The 23,161-nt window shown below is 44.4% G+C and overlaps 1 protein-coding gene and 1 long non-coding RNA gene across 3 annotated transcripts; one reads left to right on the top strand and one right to left on the bottom strand.

The window, feature by feature from the left end:
* Window positions 1-2,222: 2,222 nt before the first annotated feature.
* On the bottom strand, window positions 2,223-4,222 carry LOC114786659 (ras-related protein Rap-2a-like). 2 transcript variants are annotated; one of them, XM_028973943.1, is made up of 2 exons: window positions 4,142-4,222; window positions 2,223-3,619 (listed from the first exon to the last, which is right to left on the bottom strand). In XM_028973943.1, exons 1-2 carry the CDS (start codon window positions 4,176-4,178, stop codon window positions 2,988-2,990), a joined length of 669 nt encoding a protein of 222 aa, XP_028829776.1. In that variant the 5' UTR covers window positions 4,179-4,222; the 3' UTR covers window positions 2,223-2,987. The 2 variants fall into 2 exon arrangements, with proteins under 2 accessions (XP_028829776.1, XP_028829777.1); XM_028973944.1 differs by having other exon boundaries at window positions 2,223-3,616; window positions 4,142-4,190.
* Window positions 4,223-4,364: 142 nt separating this feature from the next.
* LOC114786949 (uncharacterized) lies at window positions 4,365-5,760 on the top strand. The gene is made up of 3 exons (XR_003749270.1): window positions 4,365-4,487; window positions 4,721-5,227; window positions 5,695-5,760. It is a non-coding gene; the product is annotated as an uncharacterized LOC114786949 (long non-coding RNA).
* Window positions 5,761-23,161: the final 17,401 nt, after the last annotated feature.

The following is a 23,161-nucleotide window of genomic DNA, read 5'->3' as shown; positions in this document are numbered from 1 at the left end:
GGACAGCTTCTGAACAAATCATTAAAACTGAAAGGGATAAATAGTCCACTTCCTCAAAGTCCACTGTTAGCAACCTTCACGTTTACATGTCCAGAGTTCATCTGTTGCCCTACAACAAAAAGTTGCAAAAGCAGCCAAAAGAGAACATCTCAGAAGAAACATCTCAGAAGATCTGCATCTGCTTCATGACACACCATACCTTGCTGGAAGTTCGGGGCTTCCTGAGCTGCTTGGCGTTCTGACGATCGGCTGCAATGATGAACACTATTTAATGCAGCCCAAGAGGAACTAGAGAGCAACGGACTGTAGGCCACTTCCTCATGCGAGAGTGAGGAAACAATGCCACTAGTATCAAAGCTGCATGGGAAAGGGGAAACACACACACACACACACACACATACACACTGTGTAGATGTATTCTGTCAGAACCCCTCATGGTCACCTTCCTGACAATTCGCCAAACCCAGCATTGCAAACCATGGCACTTCTACTGCTCTTAACAGCAAATTACTAAAACATTCATGGATATTTTTGACCAAACATCTGGTTAATCTGGCAGAAGTCCTGAGAGAGCAAAATGGAATGTGTCCAAATGATATAAGCAAACTCTTTAAAAGCTTTAAGTACATTTACATTTTAAATTCTCCCAACCATGAAGTATTCTCTACTGAGAACCACAAGTTGGTGTGACCAGGAACATTACTTTGTTGAACAAGAACATCTCATTTCGATTGGGGCGACCAAGCCCGTCTTCGATGAATGGGCTTTTCGCTGCCATGCAGCTCCCCACACCACAGCTGCGATACCTCCATGTTCATGGTGAAAGGAAAGGACTTTGTCTACTCCCTTCAGATCATTAAGCACTTTTCCATGAACATCACTCAGTAGGTTAAATTGAGGTTTATCAGGCCACACAGTTCTGTTGAAAGCCTCTCCGTGTTCTACCTACTCCTTTGTTGCTGGATCATTTTACATTTACATCATTTGGGAGATGCTCTTATGTAGAGCGACTTACATCAGTGCTTTAAAATGTCCATCACAGAAACCCCTCACTTAGAGACCAAGCTGTAAATACCACTTACTTGCTCCCCAAGAGCGCATGATTTACTGGGTTCTTCCCAGATTTCTATCCAAGGATGAAAGGTTTAATGAATCGCAAAATGTATGACTTTAAACAGCCCATTTCTCAGAGATGGTTAAAGCCACACATCTTCAGAACAGTAGTAGAGCATGTTAAACTCACAGATCTGTACAGTCCCCCTGGGGATGCTCAGCGTGTCTTGTTCGGGGACACATTGGTAGTAAGTGGGGTTTGAACATGTGACTTTGTGCTCTTCTGGTTAATAGACGAGGGGGCTATTTTACACCGTATGATACATGTTACTGCTGACTGAGCTCCTCCTTATCTATATCTGTTTAATTCTGTGACTCCAGAGACACGTACTTGGTGTGACAGTAGTGCCGAGGACTCATGCGGGAAAATACTGCCGTTTACGGTCTGTAAAAGGAGAAACGAGAACTGAAGAGTTTTGGGTGCTGAGGAAGCAGACAAGGTTAGAAGGTTTATTCAAAAGAGAGGAACTGTCTCTGCATTATGAAGAATCTGCTCTTCCACAACTGATATATGTATATATATATATTCAGTGACTCAATTAAATGTGTCCTCTGGTTTAACCATCAGTGGGCAGCCATGACAGGCGCCCGGGTAGCAGTGTGTGGGGATGGTGCTTTGCTCAGTGGCACCTCAGTGCCACCTTGGTGGATTGGGTTTCGAACCGATAACCTTCTGATTACAGGGTCGCTTCCTTAACCGCTAGGCCAGCTCTGCTTATCTCTCCGAGGTATGCTCAAAGCATATTGAAGGTTCTGTATTTATGGGTATGACATTGACTTTTAGCACCAGTGTGTAGACCAGCATAATGAATGGTTTTATTAAATTTTCTAACTCCTTCCTGTTTAAAACCAGAATCCGTTTATAATTCTCCATTGTTCTTAACTTGAACCTGATCTTAACCCCTATGTTTGTTCCTCTCTTATCCAAAGGAAGAAAAATTATTCAAATGTGGCCTTGACATGGAGAAAATGACAGAATGTCCTCTAAGGTGCCCTAGCATAATAGGAGTATCGGCCTGATTATGATGTTCTTCTCCTCTAGATGGCGTACGTGAGCTTTCACAGAAACAGGTTCAAAAAAAGAAACAAGTCAGGCTTGCGACACCAGCAGAATTTTAAATGTCCTTTACTTGCATGACACACGGACAACACAACCAGCCTGCGGCCATTTTTACAGGCAACAAGACTTCATGCTTTAACCACGCCACAAAACACACATACAGATGCAAATCATAACCATATCCCGGGTGTATGCCTTTTTCTGGGCACATGCTATTTGTACACTAGTGCAAAAAGTAATGTACAGTATTAATACTGTAAAAGCAGTGTGTGCATTTCAGACCTTGTTATTCATGTCTAGACAATAATGAATGCTACCTCCATCTGCAGGTGTACGTTTACATGCTGAATCCATATATAAATCCATATATAAAATCCATATAAGATTACATATAAAACATCACCGCATGGCCTGTACCGTTAATAGGTATGAAGGACATGAAGACTTTTATTATGATACTCGGGCAGAACCAGCCAGTATACATGAGCGAGATGAAGAAAACATCTAGCGCCCCTTCTGTCAGTACAGATTTAACTCTTCCCACTTACACATAGCTTTAATTGCCTATGCTGGCGTTGAATAGCGCGAGATGGTGCGCCTACGCCTGGGAGCAAAGAGACTAAGTGCAAAATGGGACGGGGCTACCACACAAGTAGGTTATCTTTGCATGGCTTTTACACAGTGGAAAGCGATGGATTTTACAGTTGATGATGAACACCTTCTCCTGCACTGATGTTATCTAAGACCACTCCTCCTGGCAGCTCCTCAGTGTCTGCTCATTTTGCATGTCCTTCTGTCTTACCATCTCCACCAGTTAGGAGAGGATGCAGCTGTTGGTTTTGTTCATGGGCGGGCGGATGTTCTCATTGGGGAAGGTCTCACGGCGCCGGCGGAGGGCGGGGCTTAAGTGGCTGGGCAGGTTGGCATGCTGGAGCAGCTCACGGAACACCTCCACCACATTTTCATTCTCCTTGGCTGACGTCTCCAGGAAGCTGTGGTTCCAGTCCAGCTCCACAGTGGAGAGCACATCTTCAGCCGACACCTGCCGGTCAGACTCGCAGTCCAGCTTGTTACCCACAACCACAATGGGCGTGTACTTGTCCTCCTTGACCTCCAAGATCTCCTCTCGAAAGATCTTCACAGCTTCCAGGGACTTGGGGTCGTCAATGGCATAGACCAGCGCAAAGGCGTCGCTGTTCTGGATGGAGAGCTTGCGCATGGCAGGGAAGGAGTAGCTCCCGCTGGTGTCCATGATCTCCACCGTCACTTTGACTCCGCCTATTTCATAGTCCTTGCTGTGGAGCTCCTCCACGGTGCGGCGGTGCTTTGGCTCGAAGGTGTCCTGCAGGAAGCGGTGGATGAGAGCGGTTTTACCCACGCCGGCGGCGCCCAGGAACACCAGGCGCACCTGCATCTTCTCCTTCACGTCCAGAGACATCTTACCTACTGAAGAAAGGGAAAGGTCACACAAAGAGTGCATTCAAATAATGATAATTATAGTACAAGTAGAACATTAAAACCATGAAACCATCAAGTGCTTCCCATCTCTTTCAAATAAAAATATGTTTTACTGTGCATTTGAATTTGATGGTGCAGTTTGAATTCAACACTTCATAAGTCAGATATTTCTGTATTGCAAATGTCAAATTTCTGGATTGCTATGGGCCCAAATATTTAACATAAAACTAATTTTTTTTTTTTATTATAAAATAGCGATACATGATATTGACTCTAGTTATACTAGATCATTCGTCCTTCGACTCAAAAGCCATAAATCAAGCCTGTTCCGTTTAGAAAATACAGTTTCTATTTCTAACAATCGCCATTGCCTTAAAGTATACATTTGCAGTTATTAAAGGTAAAATAATAATGACATTTTGTGATATTTTCACCACGTCTCGGTTAATCGTTTAAAGTTGAATCGACATTTTTTGTAGGCGTCGGCGTCTGGAAGATTTGTCTCTTTACCTTCCTCCTGGTCAGGATGGGTCGGTCCTCTCCTCATCCGCAGGTCCCCGCAGCTCGGCGCCGCGACGCACGCCGCACGCCGCCCTTATATCCGCGCCTCCCGCGGGCGCGCGCCCCGGTCAGCCAATCGGCGAGTCCCGGGCGGCGCCGGTGGGCGGGGCTTATATTTACAATACATTGAAAAATGTCGCTTTTTTTTCGAGCTGCCTGCAGAACGGGACCATTCACAACTAAGACATTTCAGATTTTATTTGTCACATACGCAGTCATACGCCGGATACAACATGCAGTGAAATGATTTGGTGCATTTCCAACAAGACCGATTGAGTTGACACAGTAAAAGCAGGTATAGTAGTAAAGTACGGGTGTTATATGAAGGAATGGAGTTTATTTAAGATGCCACAGTTGCAGAAGATTCAGATGTTAAAGGGCAGATGCGCGCACACACACAAACAACTACTCTGCAGCAGTAATTTTAATATTTGTTCTATCAGGAGAAAGTGAAGTATGTTTGATGAATCTGTTTTTTCCTCTTTTTACCTTCATGGCTGCTTTGTTCTCCATTGTCGGCATCAAAAGCTCATTCAGGAAATGCTCATTAACATGAGTGAACAATAGGAAAGTGTTCAGGATTACCTTCAGGACTGCTGGAAACCGTCATACACACACACACACACACACACACGTTATTTAGAACATTTATAATGTGCATGGTGAGCAGATGGGGGAACAAAGCGAGTGGCAAATATCTGGCTGCAGCTAAATATTGACACTGTTCCACTGCGACTTCCCCTGAGTGAGAAATGACATCGCGACAGGAAGAGGACGAGCCTTGTGATGTCAGAACGGAATGGAACAGGACAGCGTGCTGCGATATAGACCAGCCCAGTCTAGTCCAGTTTAAACGAGGTGCTGGCTGGTTTTACTGACCACAGACGTCCACTCTGGAGCTTCTTATCAACGTACCCTCGGGTAATTATGTTTGTGATACAGGAGCAGAAAAGGAAATTCTTTTCTCAGGACAACCCTGATCTTACCTGCCTAAAGCAGTCCTACCGAAGGCCTCAAAATAGATCATGAAAAGCAGTGAGTGTTATATTCATAGGATATTTCTGTTTTTTTTTTGTTACCTACAAATGTGATAGTTACTAGCATGAGTTGTCACTGTATGTTTCTGGTCCATTCCTTCTTCTGCATCCCCTTGGCCCCTTGCCACACATCTGACCTTTCTATTTCTTTAACTGCACCTTTTATTTTCTTAGTTCTATCTATCCATCTGAACATCCATCTTCGTTTTAGCCCAAATCCACCTTTCTAGATGATTCATTCTCCAGATTTGAGCGTCCATGTCTCAATTTTCCTACCCTTGCGTATTAAAGCTCAGTGGAACATTCTCCTAGTTCCTCTAATTCACATTCTGACATTTCATTCATTTGCAGCATTTAGCAGACAATTTTGCCAATATGGACAATATGGAACATTTCTATTTCCTTTTTACTCTACAGTGCAGTATAATTTTGGAGATATCTCAATTTGAGTTTCTCTGTTTATAGGCCACATCTGAAGGTCTCTCATGATTGGAGAAGCCTTGTCAGTCCACTCTTGTCACATCTGGTCCACTCTCACAGAGCAGTCGTCTCCATGGTCCATCCTGGAATCCTGGATTAGCCTCTCCTGGTGATTCTAATCTTAGAAGCAGAAACATCTGCGTCTTACATGAAAACTTGAAATGTACAGACTATTATGCTTCATATGTTTTCATAACCTTACAGTCCCCTTCATATTTATTTTGGCTAGGCCATGAGCCTATTGTGGCATTTGTTGTTTGTGTCATGATCCGGGCCGGCAGGGGTTACTCCGGGTCCGAGTTCGGACCGGAGTTTCATGTTCATCCTGTGCAAAGTTCTCTGATCGTGATCACCTGTGTATAATCATTGTGTGGTGATGTTTCCCCTGTCGTGTGTACTATGTATTAAACCCCTGTCTCGTGACGTCATGCGTATGCGTCCTCCTTCCTCGCCATGTCCAGCCATCATGACAGGATGGTTTCTCATTTTTGACAGGTCCAGACAGGAGCCTCGAGGTGGAATTGTGTCACTGATGACATTTTGGTTGAATCTGACAGATGAGACTGACAATATGACATTATAGTGCTGTGACATTTATTTTTTGCACTTATGTCTGGATTTGTTGAGCAAAATTATGTTTCTCTATTCAATTAATATTGTTAATTAATGCCTGCTAATTTTAGCAGCTTTTAAAGATTTTATAAGTAAATGTATGATTTTACTCCAAGTACAATTTCCCAGTTTTAAACATTTGTTATGTTATATATGTGCTGTTGTGAATAAAATATTGCCTCATATTTTTCAGTGAATTCAAATTGAAGGAACATCCCTGCTTTTCCAGAATTCTGATTATAAATGAAATGAACTTTATTTGGATATGCATAAATATATTCATTACATATCCATAACATCACATATTACAGGTCCAAACTACAATAAAAAATCCAGCACTTCATCAGTTTCATCAGTTGGACTGAATTCAGCAGACCCTACAGTGGACTGGTTTGTTGTATAATGCTGTTCAGAGGGCATTATACAACAGGGTGTTTGAACCCAGCCGAGGCTGTGGTGGTGCTGTGATGTTCTCAGAACCCCTTGGCTGAGTGTTTTTTTCTGCTTTTTAACATTTCTGACGGAGCCAGACTGACCCACTTTCTCACTGTCTGACTTTCTGAAGTTTAACATCAGTATTGCTGTGTTACAATTTTAGCATGCCTTCTACAACTCCAGACGTCTAAATATTTTCACCATGTTTCCTTAGTCTCGATGATACAACGCACGCTTGATTCAGATATAGCATAAGGCATAGAATAAGAAATGAGATTCATGCTGTGGATGGGCTTAAGTAATGAATCAAAAAATCTGGGGCAGGTTAGAAACATGGATATTCTCTTTGCATTTCCTTACTGATGCAAATAGTTTTAGATTGTGACTTTTTATCAGGTGTAAGATTTGCAGAGGGCACGATTCAGGCATATGTGGGGGTGGCATCAAGTGTTTCAGTGTGATCGGATGGGTTGTAAGGCCACATCTGGTTCTGAGTGAGTGAGGGTTTTGCTCTCCCATACATAGACCTACTGCATTGGCAGGTCTTATTAACAGTCTGTAACAGAAACCATGGCCACCGTGTCAAGTCCATCTATGCCTGAGGTGACCACCAGATCCATGTCAGGGATCTACAGAACATTAACACATGCAGGACTAGAAGAGACAGATCAATAAGCACACAGCAACAAAAAGCAGGACCAGTTCTGAAATGCATAAAACAGATTGTTTAAAAATCTATATTTACAGTATAATAAAAAAGTAAATATGCAAAAGATATTCGAACTCAACGGGCTGCTCAATTTGTCTAACCAAAACGGTGCAATGCTGTGTTTTTCTTTTCCTTTATAATAAACAGTTTCCTACATCCTTTTTTACACTTGAATTACATACAAGTATTTTTAAGTACACAACAAATTATGTTGTGCATGTAGGTCATGGGTCTGATTAACAGGAGGCCACCAGTTACATCATAAGTGGCAATGAATGGGATTCAGTATGCTTCTCTTTGAGCACCGTCTTTAATTTTTCTCCGTTTTCAATTTTTGCTCTATTAAACTGGTTCTGTAGGATGGAGACAATGACAACGTAAGAATGCTAATGTCTGTGTAGGTGATATTGTGTAATTTGGCCCACATATCTGCCCTAGATATTGTTCCTCCCACCACTGATGAGACATTTTTGTGCAATGATTGTCTGACTCATTGGGTTTAAACCCAGCCCTCCAGACCTTTTATCCCAGTTTATAAACAGCTTTTTTTTATGGAAAATGAAGCATTTTTCCATAATATAGGGATGTGACCTAGATAAAGCTGCCATGGCAGGATGGGTTATGACAGTGATGGTGAAGCTGACAAAAGTCACACATTACATTTCCAGGTATAACTTCTGAAAGTCTGAGGCTAAATTAGAATATAACGTTTGGTGGATTCCCACCATTAATGTCACTTGTGTGGACACTGATCAGCCAGCATCTGGTTGAAGTGGCCTTTGTTGTGTTCTTGAGATTCTCATCTTGAAGCAGGACAAATGGACAAAAAATATGAGAGGTTTTAATAGGTATTAGATTGTGCTAGACAACTGGGTCAGAGCATCTCCAGCACAGCAGCACTTCTTGGTAAGCAGTGGTTAGGGGTGACCAAAAGTGTCCCAAGGAAGCCACTTTCTGACACAAATCAGTGTCAGAGTCATGGATACCACATTGACATGTGGGATAAGGCCTGATCCTACAAAAGATCTACTCCAATAGACAGTGCTGAAACCTTTAATGCTGGTCATGATAGAAAGGTGTCAGAACCCACAGTGCACCATGGTTGTTGGGCTGCATAGTTGTAGACCAGTCAGGATGTCCATGCTGAATTGTGTCCACCACCAACAAAAACTCCTACAAATGGAACATCAGAAATGGACCATGATGCCACCTGAAAGAAGGTGTCCTGGTCTGATGAATCACATTTTTACATCATGTGGATGTTTGAGTGTGTGTGTGTGAGTCACACCAGCATGAATTATTGGAAGTGTCGATGTGCCACTGAGCAAAGTACCATCCCCACACACTGCTCCCTGAGCGCTTGTCATGGCTGCCTACTGCTCACCAAGGGTCATGGTTAAACACATTTCGTTGTGTCACCAGGTGCTGTGCTACAGTGTTTCACAATGACAATCACTTCACTTTAACAAACATTATTTCAATTTCATGGCACTTAAAGGGCTCTGTTGTGGTGATCTAGCTGCTTGCAAAAAAACTAAATATCTCCGCCCGAACAAACGACTATATTATGCATGCATACACAATATTCATTGTCATATTTAGGAGTTTTTCCCTCATAGTTTGATGACAAGAAACAAAGAGTTAGTCAACAACCTTGTAATATGTTATTTTCATGGTGCTTTCTCCCCAGACACCTCGTGAATGCAGACGTTGTCCCAGCGTCGAGACCAAGACAAGACCGATAGCACAAAAATTGGTCTCAAAACGCCAATGCCAACATTATCACCAATGTAGAAGTCAAGTGAACAGGTTCTGTTCACGACTCACAAATTTTTTGTGAATGTACATTGAGCACGAAATTTGTGCTTCTTGAGTTAAAAATATGTACATAAAGGCCAATTGCAACAAGGACAATTGAACTAAAATGTATCCTTCCATCTTAGGAGAGTTTGCTGGCTACTTGCTTGGTGATAGGTATCAGTGTTTGCCCTATTTGCTTACCCCTTACCCTGACCCAGGCCCAAAGCAACATTAAAATATGGCTTATTGCAGGACAAGAGCCAGAGTTTAAATGACTATAAGAATGTTGGAACTGTACACAGTGCTTTCAAAAACTCAGGATCACCCCAGAAAGGGCATGCGATATTATGTGTGATTCTTTACAAAATTGCCACAATTAGGAGGAGAACATTGTCATTTAGAACACCACCCCTCTGCTACGCTCCCTCCACTGGCTCCCAGTAGCTGCACGCATCAGGTTCAAAATACTGATGCTGGCCTACAAAGCCAAACATGGAGTAGCACCATCCTACCTCACAGCCCTAATTACACCTCGTACTGCACCTTGTATACTCCGAGCCTGCAGTACTGCTTGCCTGGTCCCTCCATCTCTGAAGGTAAAAGGAAAACCTTCATCTAGACTCTTCTCCGTCTCCCTCTGTAGTGGAATGAACTTCCCCTAGAGGTCAGAACAGCTCAGTCACTGAGCACCTTCAAACGACAGTTCAAGACCATCCTCTTTAAAGAATATTTAGATTAACTTGTAACTTTCTTATTGTCGAACTTTGTGTACAGAATCTACAACAGAGTGAATAAAATAGATGTATTCGTAGTTGGGGTCCTAGTGAACCGGAATTGATCGCTTCATCGATGGTAACTTAAGCACGTTGTAAGTCGCTCTGGATAAGGGCGTCTGCCAAATGCCGTAAATGTAAATGTAAATGTAAATGTAAATGTAGAACCATGTAATGATCCAAATATTGAACATCCTGACCTTCCCACTGATATATGAGATGGAAGAGTTTTCAGACACTGTATGCCAAAATCATTTCCTTTGACCCATTACCTCACCATGTTAGAATGAGAATTCAAAGATTTTTTTGTTCAACTGTCTTTATTGCCCCCCTCTATTTCCTGTACACAAATTTTTAAAAGAATATTATGTTGTTCAAACACTTCAATAATTCATACATCTCTGACCCCTTCATCCACCCTTAACTGATCCAGCAGTAATATGTATATTTTGGTCTTTTTGATCTGCAGCTTTAAGTGTTTAATTTCCAGGTTACATTTGCTGATTTTCTTTCCCAAATACATCTTGCAAAACTGGTTTACAGGGAGCTATTGAATAGCATTGACATTATAGTTGTCACGGATGGGCTGGACGTGGCGATGAAGGAGTACGCATTTGCACAATTTCACACAACAGGGGTTTAATACAAACTTCACGAGACAGGGGAACATGAACACGCACTGACCCGACGGCGAACAGACACGAACAGGATTGTTTTATACAATTATATAAATAGACAACAGGTGAACACGATCAGGGAACATTACACAGGACGAACATGAAACTCCGGTCCGGACTCCGGAGTAACCCCTGCCAGTCCGGATCATGACAAGAGTACATGCTTACTTAGATTGGTTATAAATCAGTGCTGAACATCTTACTGAGGATAGGTTTGTTGGAGAGGTAGCTTCATTTCCATAATCATTCTGTTAGAGACATAGAACGTCCATGTTTTTATTATAGTACCCGGTTATATACAACTGTTCTGTTTTCTATTGTAATACATTAACCTTGAAAGTGTCTCTCTTGCTTCCTCCTCTGTGACAGTAGACACTGTTTATTTTCCTGTAATATAGAAATGAACAAAATTGCTATTCTACTGTAAAACCTGTCAAAATTATTAGAAAGTATTAAGAGTTCTCACAGCTGCATGTTGGTCTCAACTGGAGGCTACACCACATGCAGTACACTATCACCATCAACTGGTAAAATATGAGGTTTATACAGGTCAATTATAACTTACAAGAGTCCAAATGGCAATTACCAAACATATCCCAGTCTTACACTTCTTTGTCATTATGCTCTCATAGGCAACCAAGACTAAGAGATGGCAAAATCATTAGGGAAATCAAAATTAGTTCATTGTGGTAAATAGTTTATAGTTTAGTGGCAGTGACTGAAGAAAGGATATATGCACATCATGTATCATTTTGAATTTACTTCATATAGGCACTTGTGTCTTAGGGAGTGTGTGGTTCAGAGAACATCCCTGCAGAGATACCTTCAGCCGTTGCTCAGCCTCTGGGAGTGGTGGTGGTGGAGGGACCCCACCTGTTTTTCAGGCCTCTGCTTTTTCCCTGTTGGCTCCATACTGTAGTGCTGCAGATCCGTGACTGTGCTGCTGACCCACTTTACTGACTGAATGTGGGCGGGAGGAGTGGAGCAATGTCCCGTTATGGTTGCTGGTGTGGCACTAAGAGAATAAGAATGAGTGCCCCCCCATTTTGTTTTTATGCTTATGCTTAATCACCTTCTAAGCTCCAGTTAGTCTATTTTGCCATAATATGGAATAATATAGTTTTCGCCAGCATGGTTATACAGAGTACAGACCACGCACCGAGAATTCCCTTGTTGTTTCTGCTTTTACAGGTAAGCTGGGGGGGAATAAGCTATAAATAATATACAACCAGAGTAATAAGTTATAAATGTCTTCGAGGGTAACGGATGTTGTACTGGAGAGTGAATTTGCTGAGTTGAAATGCTAAATTGCGATGCTGGGCTGGGTGTAAGGCTGAGCCGCAGAGCACGTGTGCTATTCCCGATGTTAGCCGGTACGAAAGTCTGTATTGTCCATGCAATTGTGTTGAAGTTTCTCTGTGTATTCTCTTGTTAGGCAGAGAAATTGTCTTGTACTTTACATTCGTGCTTCAGGCTAACTAAGTAAAGAAATCATTAAAACGTTGATTCAAGGTGTAAAACGTGCCCGTCTGTCGCGCCGATGCGACTCAGCCGAGACGCGGTCGTGCACACATGACGACGTCTGATGAGAATGGGAGTGAAGAAGGGCACTCAGTCCGGGAATGCCTCTAAAAGACATGTTGGAGATAAAAAGGGGGCTGACTCTTAGCAAACTGCTCACCATATTAAAGGGACACTACAAGGTAGACAGCCCCACTGAGCTTTATCATCAGCTTCTCAATATCTCCCAAGAACCCAAAGAAACTGCCCTGAACTTTGTTTTTCTCTTTGAACTCAAAGAGAAATTGTTATGGAAGGCAGTAAATGAGGAGACGGATGAACTGTACAGTAGAGCCACAATCCAGCGGAAGTTCCTCCGCTCCATTGAAACTGGACTGCTCAGTGACTATCAAATACCAGATACTGACCATAACAGATGAGGAAATCGAGAAAGTCAACAAAGCTTCAAAGCTGGAAAACAAAAGATTTGAAAGAGGTCTGCGGCCGGCAAGAGTCCCAGGGTTCAGGAGCTCCAAACAGAACGTCAGACAGCCTCAACACCTGTTCGGACCTACGGCAAACCCAGAGAATCCCCCACTGCAGAGGCCGTAAAGACAGTTAAAGGTAAGGAGACCAAGTCTGACACTCAGCAGATAATTGAAGAATTACGTAAGGAAATGAAACAGATGTTTATGGCAGCTATGGAAATCAGTCCCCACATCATGACACTAAAGCAGAGAGAACAGGGTTGTAAAAAAATGCAGAGAAGAGGGGAAAGCTGTATGCACTGTTTCAAATGTGGGCGAGAGGGCCATTACTCTTGTGGGTGCCAAGCACAGAGACCGTCAGCGGGAAATGGGGAGGGACTGCTGAGATGGGACCAGTCAAGGGTCCCAAATCGAACAGCCAAGCCCACCACCAATACCACCCCCCTTATGTGAAACAGTGGCTGCTCAGCCAGTCAGAGTATTGTGGGATTCAGGGGCGCAGTCCAGTAAATGAAAATTGACGTCAAATCCGCCTTCCCCATACAGTCGTCAGATGCGTTTCAAAACTGTTGGATAATGAGACGCTCACAGTTTTGGCTGCAAATGACACACCCATTCCCTACATTGGCTGGATAGAAGTCAACTTCAGACTGAACCGTGATTCGTCTTCAAGAGGGCTGCAAGTGCCAATATTGGCTAGTGGCTAGTGACCCCATCATTGGCTACAATGTAATTGAAGCTATAGTGAAGTAAAGACTAAAGGTGGAAGAAAGCAACTAGTGCACTATGTGAGCAAAGCATTTAAAATAACTGTACGAACTACACACAATGTTGTCAAGCTATTGACAACCAGAGGGGCGTGATTTTTAATGACGTATTGGTGCCAATTCGAGACAGAAAAGTGCCATACGTGTCTGTCCCAGTGACTAACACTACAAACCACACCATTTGTCTTGAGAGTCATAAAGTGATTGGGCCAGCTTGAGCCAATAAAGACTGTGTATGCAGCAGACATGCAGACATAAGTAAACAAGCCGACGCAAGAGACAAGAATGGTAAACAGGTAAAGTCACACAAGCCTAACGACACACATCCACAAGAGCACCAGCAGAGACCAAGGTCATGGGACCCGCCAGTGAATCTCCAACACCTGGCAGAAAGACAACAAGCTGCTGCAAGAAAGATTGAAGAGCACTTAGAACACATCCGCCTTGTCCTCCAGCATTACCAAGAACATGGTGTTAAGCTGACCCCAAAGAAATGTGACCTGTTCAAGCGCCGTGTCAAGTTCCTGGGAAAGCTGGTAACGCGTGATGGTTACACAATGGACCCAGCAGAGCTGGTGCTGGTGATGGCCATAATGGAAAAAGGCACCTTGCAACCGTTGGAGAGGTGCGTCAAATGCTTGGTTTTCTCTTATTATATGCCTTTCATTTCCAACTTCTCACGTTTATCCCATCCAGTCTATAGCCTAGTTAGCCCTTCACCTCCTGTGAACGCTGGTCAAGTCCAAAAAAAGCAAAAAATGGAGGCCACTTACAGTCACGCACACCCATTCAGTGGACCAGCTCCCACCAAGAGATACTGAACCAGCTCGTAGATGCACTTACCAAGCCTCCTGTCCTCGGGTACCCTGATTTCACTGAGCCCTTTGTGTTACATTGTGATGAGTCACAGGTTGGGCTAGGGGCCATTTTGTACCAGTGACAACAAGGCAAGATGAGAGTGATAGCGTATGGCTCCTGACAGAGAAAAAGTACCACCTGCATTTGGGCAAATTAGAGTTTCTGGCAATGAAGTGGGCCATTTGTGAATGCTTCCAGGATTATCTGTACCATGCCCCCTCGTTTGTGGTGTACACTGATAATAACCGGCTAACATATGTGCTCACTACTGCAAAGCTCAATGGCACCAGTCACAGATGGGTCGCGGAACTGGCTTACTACAACTTCACCATCCGCAAGACCAACACTGATGCTGATGGGTTGTCGAGGATGCCCCTCGTCATCGACAGATACACAAAGAGCTGTACAGTTGAAGTCGGGCAGGAAGCCATAAGTGCATCCATGGAGTCTAACGGTGCAGCTGAGAGAATAGAATAGAAGGCCAAGTAAGAACGAGGTGAAGGCAGAGCATGCCGCAGAGCATACCCAATAAAATGACAACCCAGCAGCTTTACAGCAACTATCCAAAAAAGGATATAAAAATGTTAGTTCCCAAAACCTTTAATTACGTACATTAAAATATAACCACAAAAAAAGAATACAATATAAACAATCCCTTACCCCACGATCTGTACCCAGCACAATATGCCACACTTTTCTCCGCTCCAGTGTTTTCGCTCTTTTCTGTTTGTTACCCACTGTCTCTACTCCAGGACCCAGGCAGTCTTTTTGTTTAGCTGGTTGTGACTCTGCCTGTTTTCAACACTGCAATTAATTGTTTACAGCTGCATGTCTCTGTGCCTGGCTACTCGTAGATGTACCTAAGTACCTATTTACCGCTGCCCTGGGGTAGTTCCCTGGCTACATTATGCTCCCTAAAGCCTACCGCCCCCTGGTTTTTAAAGAGCTCCATCAAGACATAGGCCACTTGGGGGTGGAAATGACAACCCTCAACCTGATTCGAGACAGGTTCTACTGGCTGGAAATGGTTACACTTTGTTACAGAAGAATGTGAGTGTCAGAAGAAGCCAAGTAAACTCTTGTAAGTCGCTTTGGATAAAAGCGTCTGCAAAATAAACTAAAGTAAAGCAGACCCGTGCCCCTCTGACCTCGATCCAGTCCACCTACTCGTTCCAGATTGTGTCAATAGACTTCCTTCATCTGGAAAGATGTAAGCATTGCTATGAATACATACTAATGGTCATGGATCACTTTACAAGGTTTGCCCAAGCCTATCCAATGAAGAACAATGCAGCTAAAACAGTCGCTGACAAGCTCTTGACAAGGCTTCCCGACTAAACTACATCATGACATGGGCAAAGAGTTTGAAAACAAGCTCATGGCAAGATTGAAAGAACTCTCAGGTATTCAGGGTTCCCACATGACACCCTATCACCCGCAGGGTAATGGACAGGTGGAGAGATTCAACCTCACCTTGTTGTCCATGTTTCGAACCCTGGAAGACAAGGAAAAGGATGACTGGAAAGAGTCCCTTGGTAAAGTTGTTCATGCGTACAACTGTATGAAGAGTGAGGCAACAGGCTATGCGCCGTACTACCTAATCTTCGAACGTTCCTCATGACTTGCTCTTTGATCTAAAAAAGGACGATTTTCATGTGAACTATGATGTTTACGTGAGCTGCTGGAAAAAGAGACTGCAGGAGGCCTACACAGTGGCTTCTAAAACTGCTAACAAGGAAGTAGCCTGAGGGAAAGCACACTACGACAAGGTCGAAGGGAGAGATCTGCAACCTGGTGATAGAATTCTCCTCCAAAATTTCACCCCTAGAGGGGGACCTCCACAGATCCAGTCCTATTGAGAGGACCAAGTCTATTAAGTGAAGGAGAGAAAAGCAGATGACAGTCCAGTGTTTTGGATGAGTCTGGAAAATGGCCAAGGAAGAGAGAAGGTGGGGGCAAAGGAATCTCTTACTGCCCTGTGATTTCCTACCCCTTGAAAACAACTGCTCAGCCCCAAAAAGACTCTCCAACAGTTGCAAAGAGGAAGGCCCAACCTCCAGGAAGAGGATTTGCCACTACAGAGCAAAGAGAACGTGACCCTGTGAGACAGCGACCCCAAAGACAGAGACAGCGATCGACTGTAATGAGTTATGATACTTTGGGTCAGCCATCTTGGGTTCAGAGGGACTGTAAGGTAACCAAGACTCATGTTCTTGAGAGTAATGCCCTCTGGAGACCATGGGCTGTGGGAGTGTGTTAAAGTTATTGTTGATACTTGAGGTAAATAGAAATGTCAGGAGACATTTGGTTTTGTGGGGAAGAGTGTGGCACTAAGAGAATGAGAATGAGTGCCCCCCCTGCAGTAGAAAAAGTTGTCATGGTTATGCATAGTACAGACCATGCACCGAGAATTCCCTTGTTGTTTCGGCTTTTACAGGTCCAGTGGTGGGGGGATAAGCTATAAATAATATACAACAGGAGTAATAGGTTATAAGTGTCTTAAAGGGTAACTGATGTTGTGCTGGTCATCACACTTAATATTCTAGCATTGGCTTTCACTGCATTGGGCAGTGTCATGGCTGCCAGCCGTCCAACGGGCCAGCAGAGGCTGTGCACTCAACCCCAGCACCACTGACCCAGAAGCGCTTCCACCCAATGACAACAAACTAGCATAAAATGATGACACAAGTGTTTTGCATCTTTTGTGAGTGTGCCAGAGTGATGTGGTTACACTAGATTTATAAGTATATTTCTGTAAAGGTGTGGCGGTTGTCCTGCACCGGCGGCGTCAGGCCCGGGCCAAAGCACGGCTCGTCCGTGGGGGACGGGCATCCTGTCCGCCGTCCGCAGGCACCGTCACTCAGGTGAGTCTCCGGCACGCTCCGCTGGAGAGTTCGCCGCCTCCCTCGTCTCGGTTAACGCCGGGAGCACCTGAACTGCGCGACCGTCTCCTCGACCCCACGGTAGCTTTCGTAGGCCATCGAGGTCCGCTCGCACGGATTCGTCGGTACTCCCCCGCCTCCGGAATCGCCAGGGGGAACATGGACAGCGTGACAGATACTCTCGACCCCACGGTAGCTTTCGTAGGCCGTCGAGAGTCTGTCACACTTGGGGAATCGATTAAAAACATGACATGGATCATGGCGAGGAACTGGTGAATACCGGAGGTGCGTCACTGGAATCCGGATGAGACGGCGACGTCGGGGGACGTCCATACATGGAACCTTGGACATGGGTCTGTGGGGCAGACGTCCTCCCGACCAACCACGGCTCCCTGGATCCCAGCGGGGCATGCCTGAGACTGACCGGAGTGACTGTGCCTGCGGACGGCGGACAGGATGCCGGTCCCCCACGGACGAGCCGTGCTTTGGCCCGGGCCTGACACCGCCGGTGCAGGACAACCGCCACTCGTCCATATGGACTTCTCCCCCCTTTCATGGACCGTTTTGTGGGGCAACCTTCTGATTACGGGGCCGCTTCCTTAACCGCTAGGCCACCACTGCCCCATATGTATTGTCACATTGCACAGCGATATATATGTATATAAATGTGTGTGTGTGTATGTATGTGTGTACACACACACACACACACACAGACACACAAACACACACCTCAGTGCAGAGAGCCGCAAGGAGGTTGGCGAATCTCCACCACTATATGAACGTGAAGCGGCAAGAGCCGCAAGATCCACGGATGTTGACGTGTGAAAAAGATGATACAACAAGGCAGGGAAGGCAGAGAAAAAAGGTGAGAATTAAAAGGAACAATCTTACTTGGAGACGACGGCCGAGTCTCAATGCTGGGAATCACAATAATGACTGAGCAATGAATGACGAACATCTTGGCTATTTATAGGAGTTGCGTCGCCTTGTTTCCGCATTACTCAGTCAGTACTCAGTCACCAGGGAGGGGTCCAGGATGTAGCAGCTGGGGATCCAGGGATGGTCTTTGGGCCTATATCCTCCCAGAGCACCAAATATTGGACTCCCCAACCCCTACAACGGGAGTCCAGGATTCTCTGCACTCCGTAGGCGGGACCCCCGTTGATGATCCATGGCGGCGGCGGATCCGGAGCTGGTGGATGAAAAGGTGACGTGCAGAAGGGTTTGAGCCAACTGACGTGGAAGACAGGATAAGCTGGGTTGTAAGCGGTAGGTGACAGGGATGAGCTAGCTGAGGATCCGTAATGGCCTGATAAAGTGAGGAGACAGCTTGTTTGACAGCAGGTGGGATGTTGGTTGGCCCGGGATCAGATGCCTGGGCGGCCCGGACCTGGGTCTCCAGAAACCACCATAGTGGACCTACGATGTGACTGGCTGTGAGTATTGATGCTGGATCAGGTAAACTGTTTCAGGGGCATGTTGTCAGGAGAGAGCATCTGCTTTGGCGTTTTGGGAGCCAGGTTGGTAGAATTGGGTGAATTTGAATTGTTCAAAGACAAGCTACGTCGCTTGATTGTAGGGCTGCAACTAACGATTATTTTAATAATCGATTAATCTGTTGATAATTTTTTTTGTTTAATCGTAGAATCGGATAAAAAAAAAAAGAGAAAAGCATTCATTTCCAACCCTTTATTCAAAAACAGAACCAAAATCTTTAGAAAGTGCACAAACATGTTGCTCCTTGAGCTGTTATAATAATAAAATAAAAATTGACTAACACAAAAAACATACACATGTATGCTTTACATCTGCCAAATATACTTTTTTTTTTTTTTTTAAATAAAGTGCCACCTGTGCTGCCAGAACGATAAATAATTTGTAAAAAAAATAAAGAACAATACAAACCAGAAAATTTTACAGGATTTGTTTGAATGTCAGAACTTGTTCTCTACACTACACTGCAGATGCACACAAACTCTCACACTGACACTCACACACACACACTGCAAAAAATGCTTTTCTAACTTTTCTAATCAAGATACATTTACTAGACACATGAAATAGCATAAGATATTGTCTTGTTTTCTGAAAAAACATCTCAAAATTAAGTGATTGTTTGTTTAAAACAAGCAAAATTATCTGCCAATGGGGTAAGAAAACGAATCTTAATTTTTAAGCATCACTTAATTTTATCATGTCATTTTTCTTGTCTAGTAATCTTGATTTAAGATTTTTTAGATATTTGGACTGGAAATGAGACAAAATTACTAGGTAAGAAAAGATTTTTTGCAGTGTAGCTATACATGACATCAGATTGAAAAATGAATGGTCCAAAAAAGGCTAGTGAATAAAAACATGTCTTTAGTCTTTTAATGCAAAGTAACTATAGCACCCCTGCTATACTACTGTTATTAACGAGTTAACGCTAACTTGTCATGCTTGTCAAGCTGGATGACGGGTAAACATTTACATTTACATTTACAGCATTTATCAGATGCCCTTATCCAGAGTGACTTACAATCAGTAGTTACAGGGACAGTCCCCCTGAAGCAACTTAGGGTTAAGTGTCTTGCTCAGGGACACAATAGGCGAGTGTGTTACCCACTAGGCTACTACAACCCTCCGTCGTCCATGCGGAGACACAGAGAACAGTCTGAACGCTGTTTCATCCCCCCTCCACACCTGTAGGTGGCGCTGCAAGTCCCCGTCTAGTTCTTCTCCGCGGCGAGTTAAACACCAGCACCAGGGACATTACGTTCCTCACCTCAAAACGGAACAAAAGTAGGATTCTGTAGCGACTTAACCTGCTGCTGAACTCCCTTCTTTGTCCTCAAACACTCCAACATGTTTGCGTTTCAGGTGCTGGATCATTGCCGTGGTGCTCCCATGCCGTGCCATGTCGCTTTTGCATATTTTCGCGCAGATTTCTCTGCCATGTATCTTTCCCTGCCATGTATCTTTCCCTGCCATGTATCTTTCCTCTACCTCCGCTTGTTTTTTTTTCTTTTTTTTTGCTCCGCGCTGTCTATGAGGCGCCATTGGTGAAGTATGTTGCACCCGAGAGGGCGGTGTTGAGTGGCAGAGGTGTCCGTTAATTTAAGCCACGATAGTCGATACAGGGCCTTAACCCCCCATCCTTTCTGGGATACAAAAAAGGGTGGGAAGGGGGCATTTGATGTTCTTGTTGCTGGGGTTTGAGGGGACACGGTCGTACATGTAGAGGGTATAGAGGAGCACGCACCCCTTTGGCAACCCAGTGCTGAGGCTGTGAGCGGTGGAGATGTGGTGACCCAGCCTGACCCTCTGGGAGAGTCCTGACAAAAAGTCCAGGATTCAGCTGCAGGTAAGTGATTGAAGTTCCAGATCTGCCAGTTTGAATACCAGTCGTTGTGGGAGGATGATATTGAATGCCGACCTGAAGTCCAAAAAGAGTCTGGCATAGCTCCCCTGCGGTTCCAGGTGGGTCATGGCAGCATGGTGGGCTGTGGCCACTGTGTCCTCTGTGGATCTCTTTTGCTTAGTAGGCAAACTGAAATGGGTCCAGGTCTGCTGGCAGGCACCAGTTTCTCAAAACACTTCATAATGACAGGTGTGAGGGCCATTGGGCAGGTATTCATTCTGTAGTGATGGCTGTTTGTGGTGGATTGTTTTGGCAGTAAAACAGTGGCCTGTGACAGGGACTGGTTGAAAATTCTGGTGAAAAGTCCAGCCAAACTGGTGATGTGCTGGACACATTGCCTCTAGTGGTCCTCTTTCCTCCCTCTTTCCTATGCTACCTTGGCCTCTTGGATGCCCCTCTTCAGATTGGTTCTGGCTGTACTATAACTTTTTCCTTTACCTAGACCTCTGGACCTCCCTTGTCATCCAGGGTTTCCTGTTGAATCTATCCCTGGTGATGTTGTCTGTGCAGAACCTGATGTAATCTAGGACTGCTGTAGTGTTGTTCTTCAGGTCCTGGTGACCAAAGTCCTCCAAGTCGATTCTGTGGAAGCAGTCCTGCAGCTGTTGGGAGTTATCCACGGCCATGAGGTAACAGTCTGTGTAATATCCCCACTTCTGGTATGTGTGAATACAGGAACACTCTGAGCTACTCCCAAAGCAGCAATTGGGTCTGACTGCTGTAATATCTTCTTTGTGGTTTGTACGGCTCTTTCAGCTTCGCCATTTGCTCGGGGGTAATGGGGACTGGTTGTAACATGTGTGAAGTTGTATTCTTTGCAAACTGCTTGAAGGCTCTGCTTGAAAATTGTGGGCCATTGTCCATAATAAGAATGTTGGGACAACCCCATCTAGCAAACATATTTTTCAGTCTGGAGCGGAATGTCTTTTCCTATAGTCTGGAACTGAATGTCTTTTCCTAAAGCTGGCCTTCAAACACTTATTCGGGCTCTTTCTCTACATTTCACTATTCCTTGGTGTCCACTGTGGATCCTGGTAAGGACGTCGGTACGCATGCTCTGTGGAATGATGCGTCTGTCTCCATGAAGGACGAAACCTTGGGAAGTAAACATGTGCTGCTTCACGCTGTAATATGGCTTCACAGCATGTGGAATGTCAGATGCATTCTTGGGCCATCCAGTACTGATGTAATGTATCACCTTCACCATATCCTTGTCCCTCTCTGTCTCCAAGCATACCTGTTGTAGTTTAGTGGAGGATATGGGCCAGGCACATCTGCTTCTTCATGAAGACTGAAGAAGACTGCTTCTCCATATGCCTCCACCTTTTGGAAGAGTTCACATCTGCTGTGACAACTGGTTGAGGGTGTCTGGAAAGTGCATCTGCCACTATATGGTCTTTATCAGGTAAATATACTACAGTATGGTTGTAGCACATCATTCGTATTAGTAATCTTTGACGTCCTAAAAGGGGACTGAGTCCAGGTCTTTTGTGTTGATCAGTGGGACCAGTGGTTTATGGTCAGTTTGAAGTCTGAAAACTTCTAAGTCATACTTAAATTTTGAAAACTTCTCACACACCAACACAGCTGCGAGACATTCTTTATCTATCTGTGCGTAACGCTTCTCTGCATCAGTTAGAGTTCTCAAGTAGTAGGCAATTGGTTTCAACACCCCCTTGTGGTCCTGCAGTATAACTGCTGGCTTCTGTACTTACTATAGTGGCTTTGGTGACGTCATAGAATTGCTTAGAACACAGATGCTTCTGTAATCAAACGTTTTACCTTTTGTGGCGGACCCCATGTTCAGGCTGTGTCTTTTCTTAGGAGGTCATTAAGAGGCTTTGTTACCTCAGACAGATGTGGAACATACCTGCCTAAGTAGTGGACCAGGCCCAGCATCCTTCTTACCTAAACCTCTGGACCTCCCTTGTCATCCAGGGTTTCCTGTTGAGAAATATATACCAAATGGCGTTATAAATGTTGTTAACTTGGCACTGTCCTCATTTAATGGTAACTGCCAAAAGCTGCTAGCTGCATCCAGCAGTGAGTACTTTAGCCTGCGTTAGTTTGGGAAAAATGTAATCTATTATGGGAAGTATGTACTTTTCTCTCATGACTGCCTTATTCAGCTGTTTGAGATCCACGCAAATCCTGATCTGTCCTCTTTGGGACTGCCACCATGGGTGCACACCAGTCTGTAGGTTCTGTGATCTCCTCAATCACGCCGCAACGGACCATTCTCTCCAGTACCATCTAGACCTTTGATGGCGCTCTCCTTGCTGTGGTGACACTATGGAATAGCATTGTCCCTCAGGTGTATCTGTATAGGCTTTATTTTCAGCAGGCCTACCTCTGTTGAGACAGAAGACTTACAGCCTCTTGATTAAGCCCATTGTCACTAGTGCTTCACGCCCTAGGAGGTTGTTCACAGTCTTATTCTTCTCTGTGGTTGTGGCTATAAACAGTCCTTTGCAATGCAGCTTTCCTTAAAGTTAGCTGTAACAGTCCTGAAGTTGCGGTTCAAGTCTTGAAAATGTCTTTTCTGAAATCA

This window comes from Denticeps clupeoides, chromosome 3, assembly GCF_900700375.1.
Source record: "Denticeps clupeoides chromosome 3, fDenClu1.1, whole genome shotgun sequence".
NCBI classification, from domain to species: Eukaryota; Metazoa; Chordata; class Actinopteri; order Clupeiformes; family Denticipitidae; genus Denticeps; species Denticeps clupeoides.
This window is presented reverse-complemented; position numbering and strand designations above follow the sequence as displayed.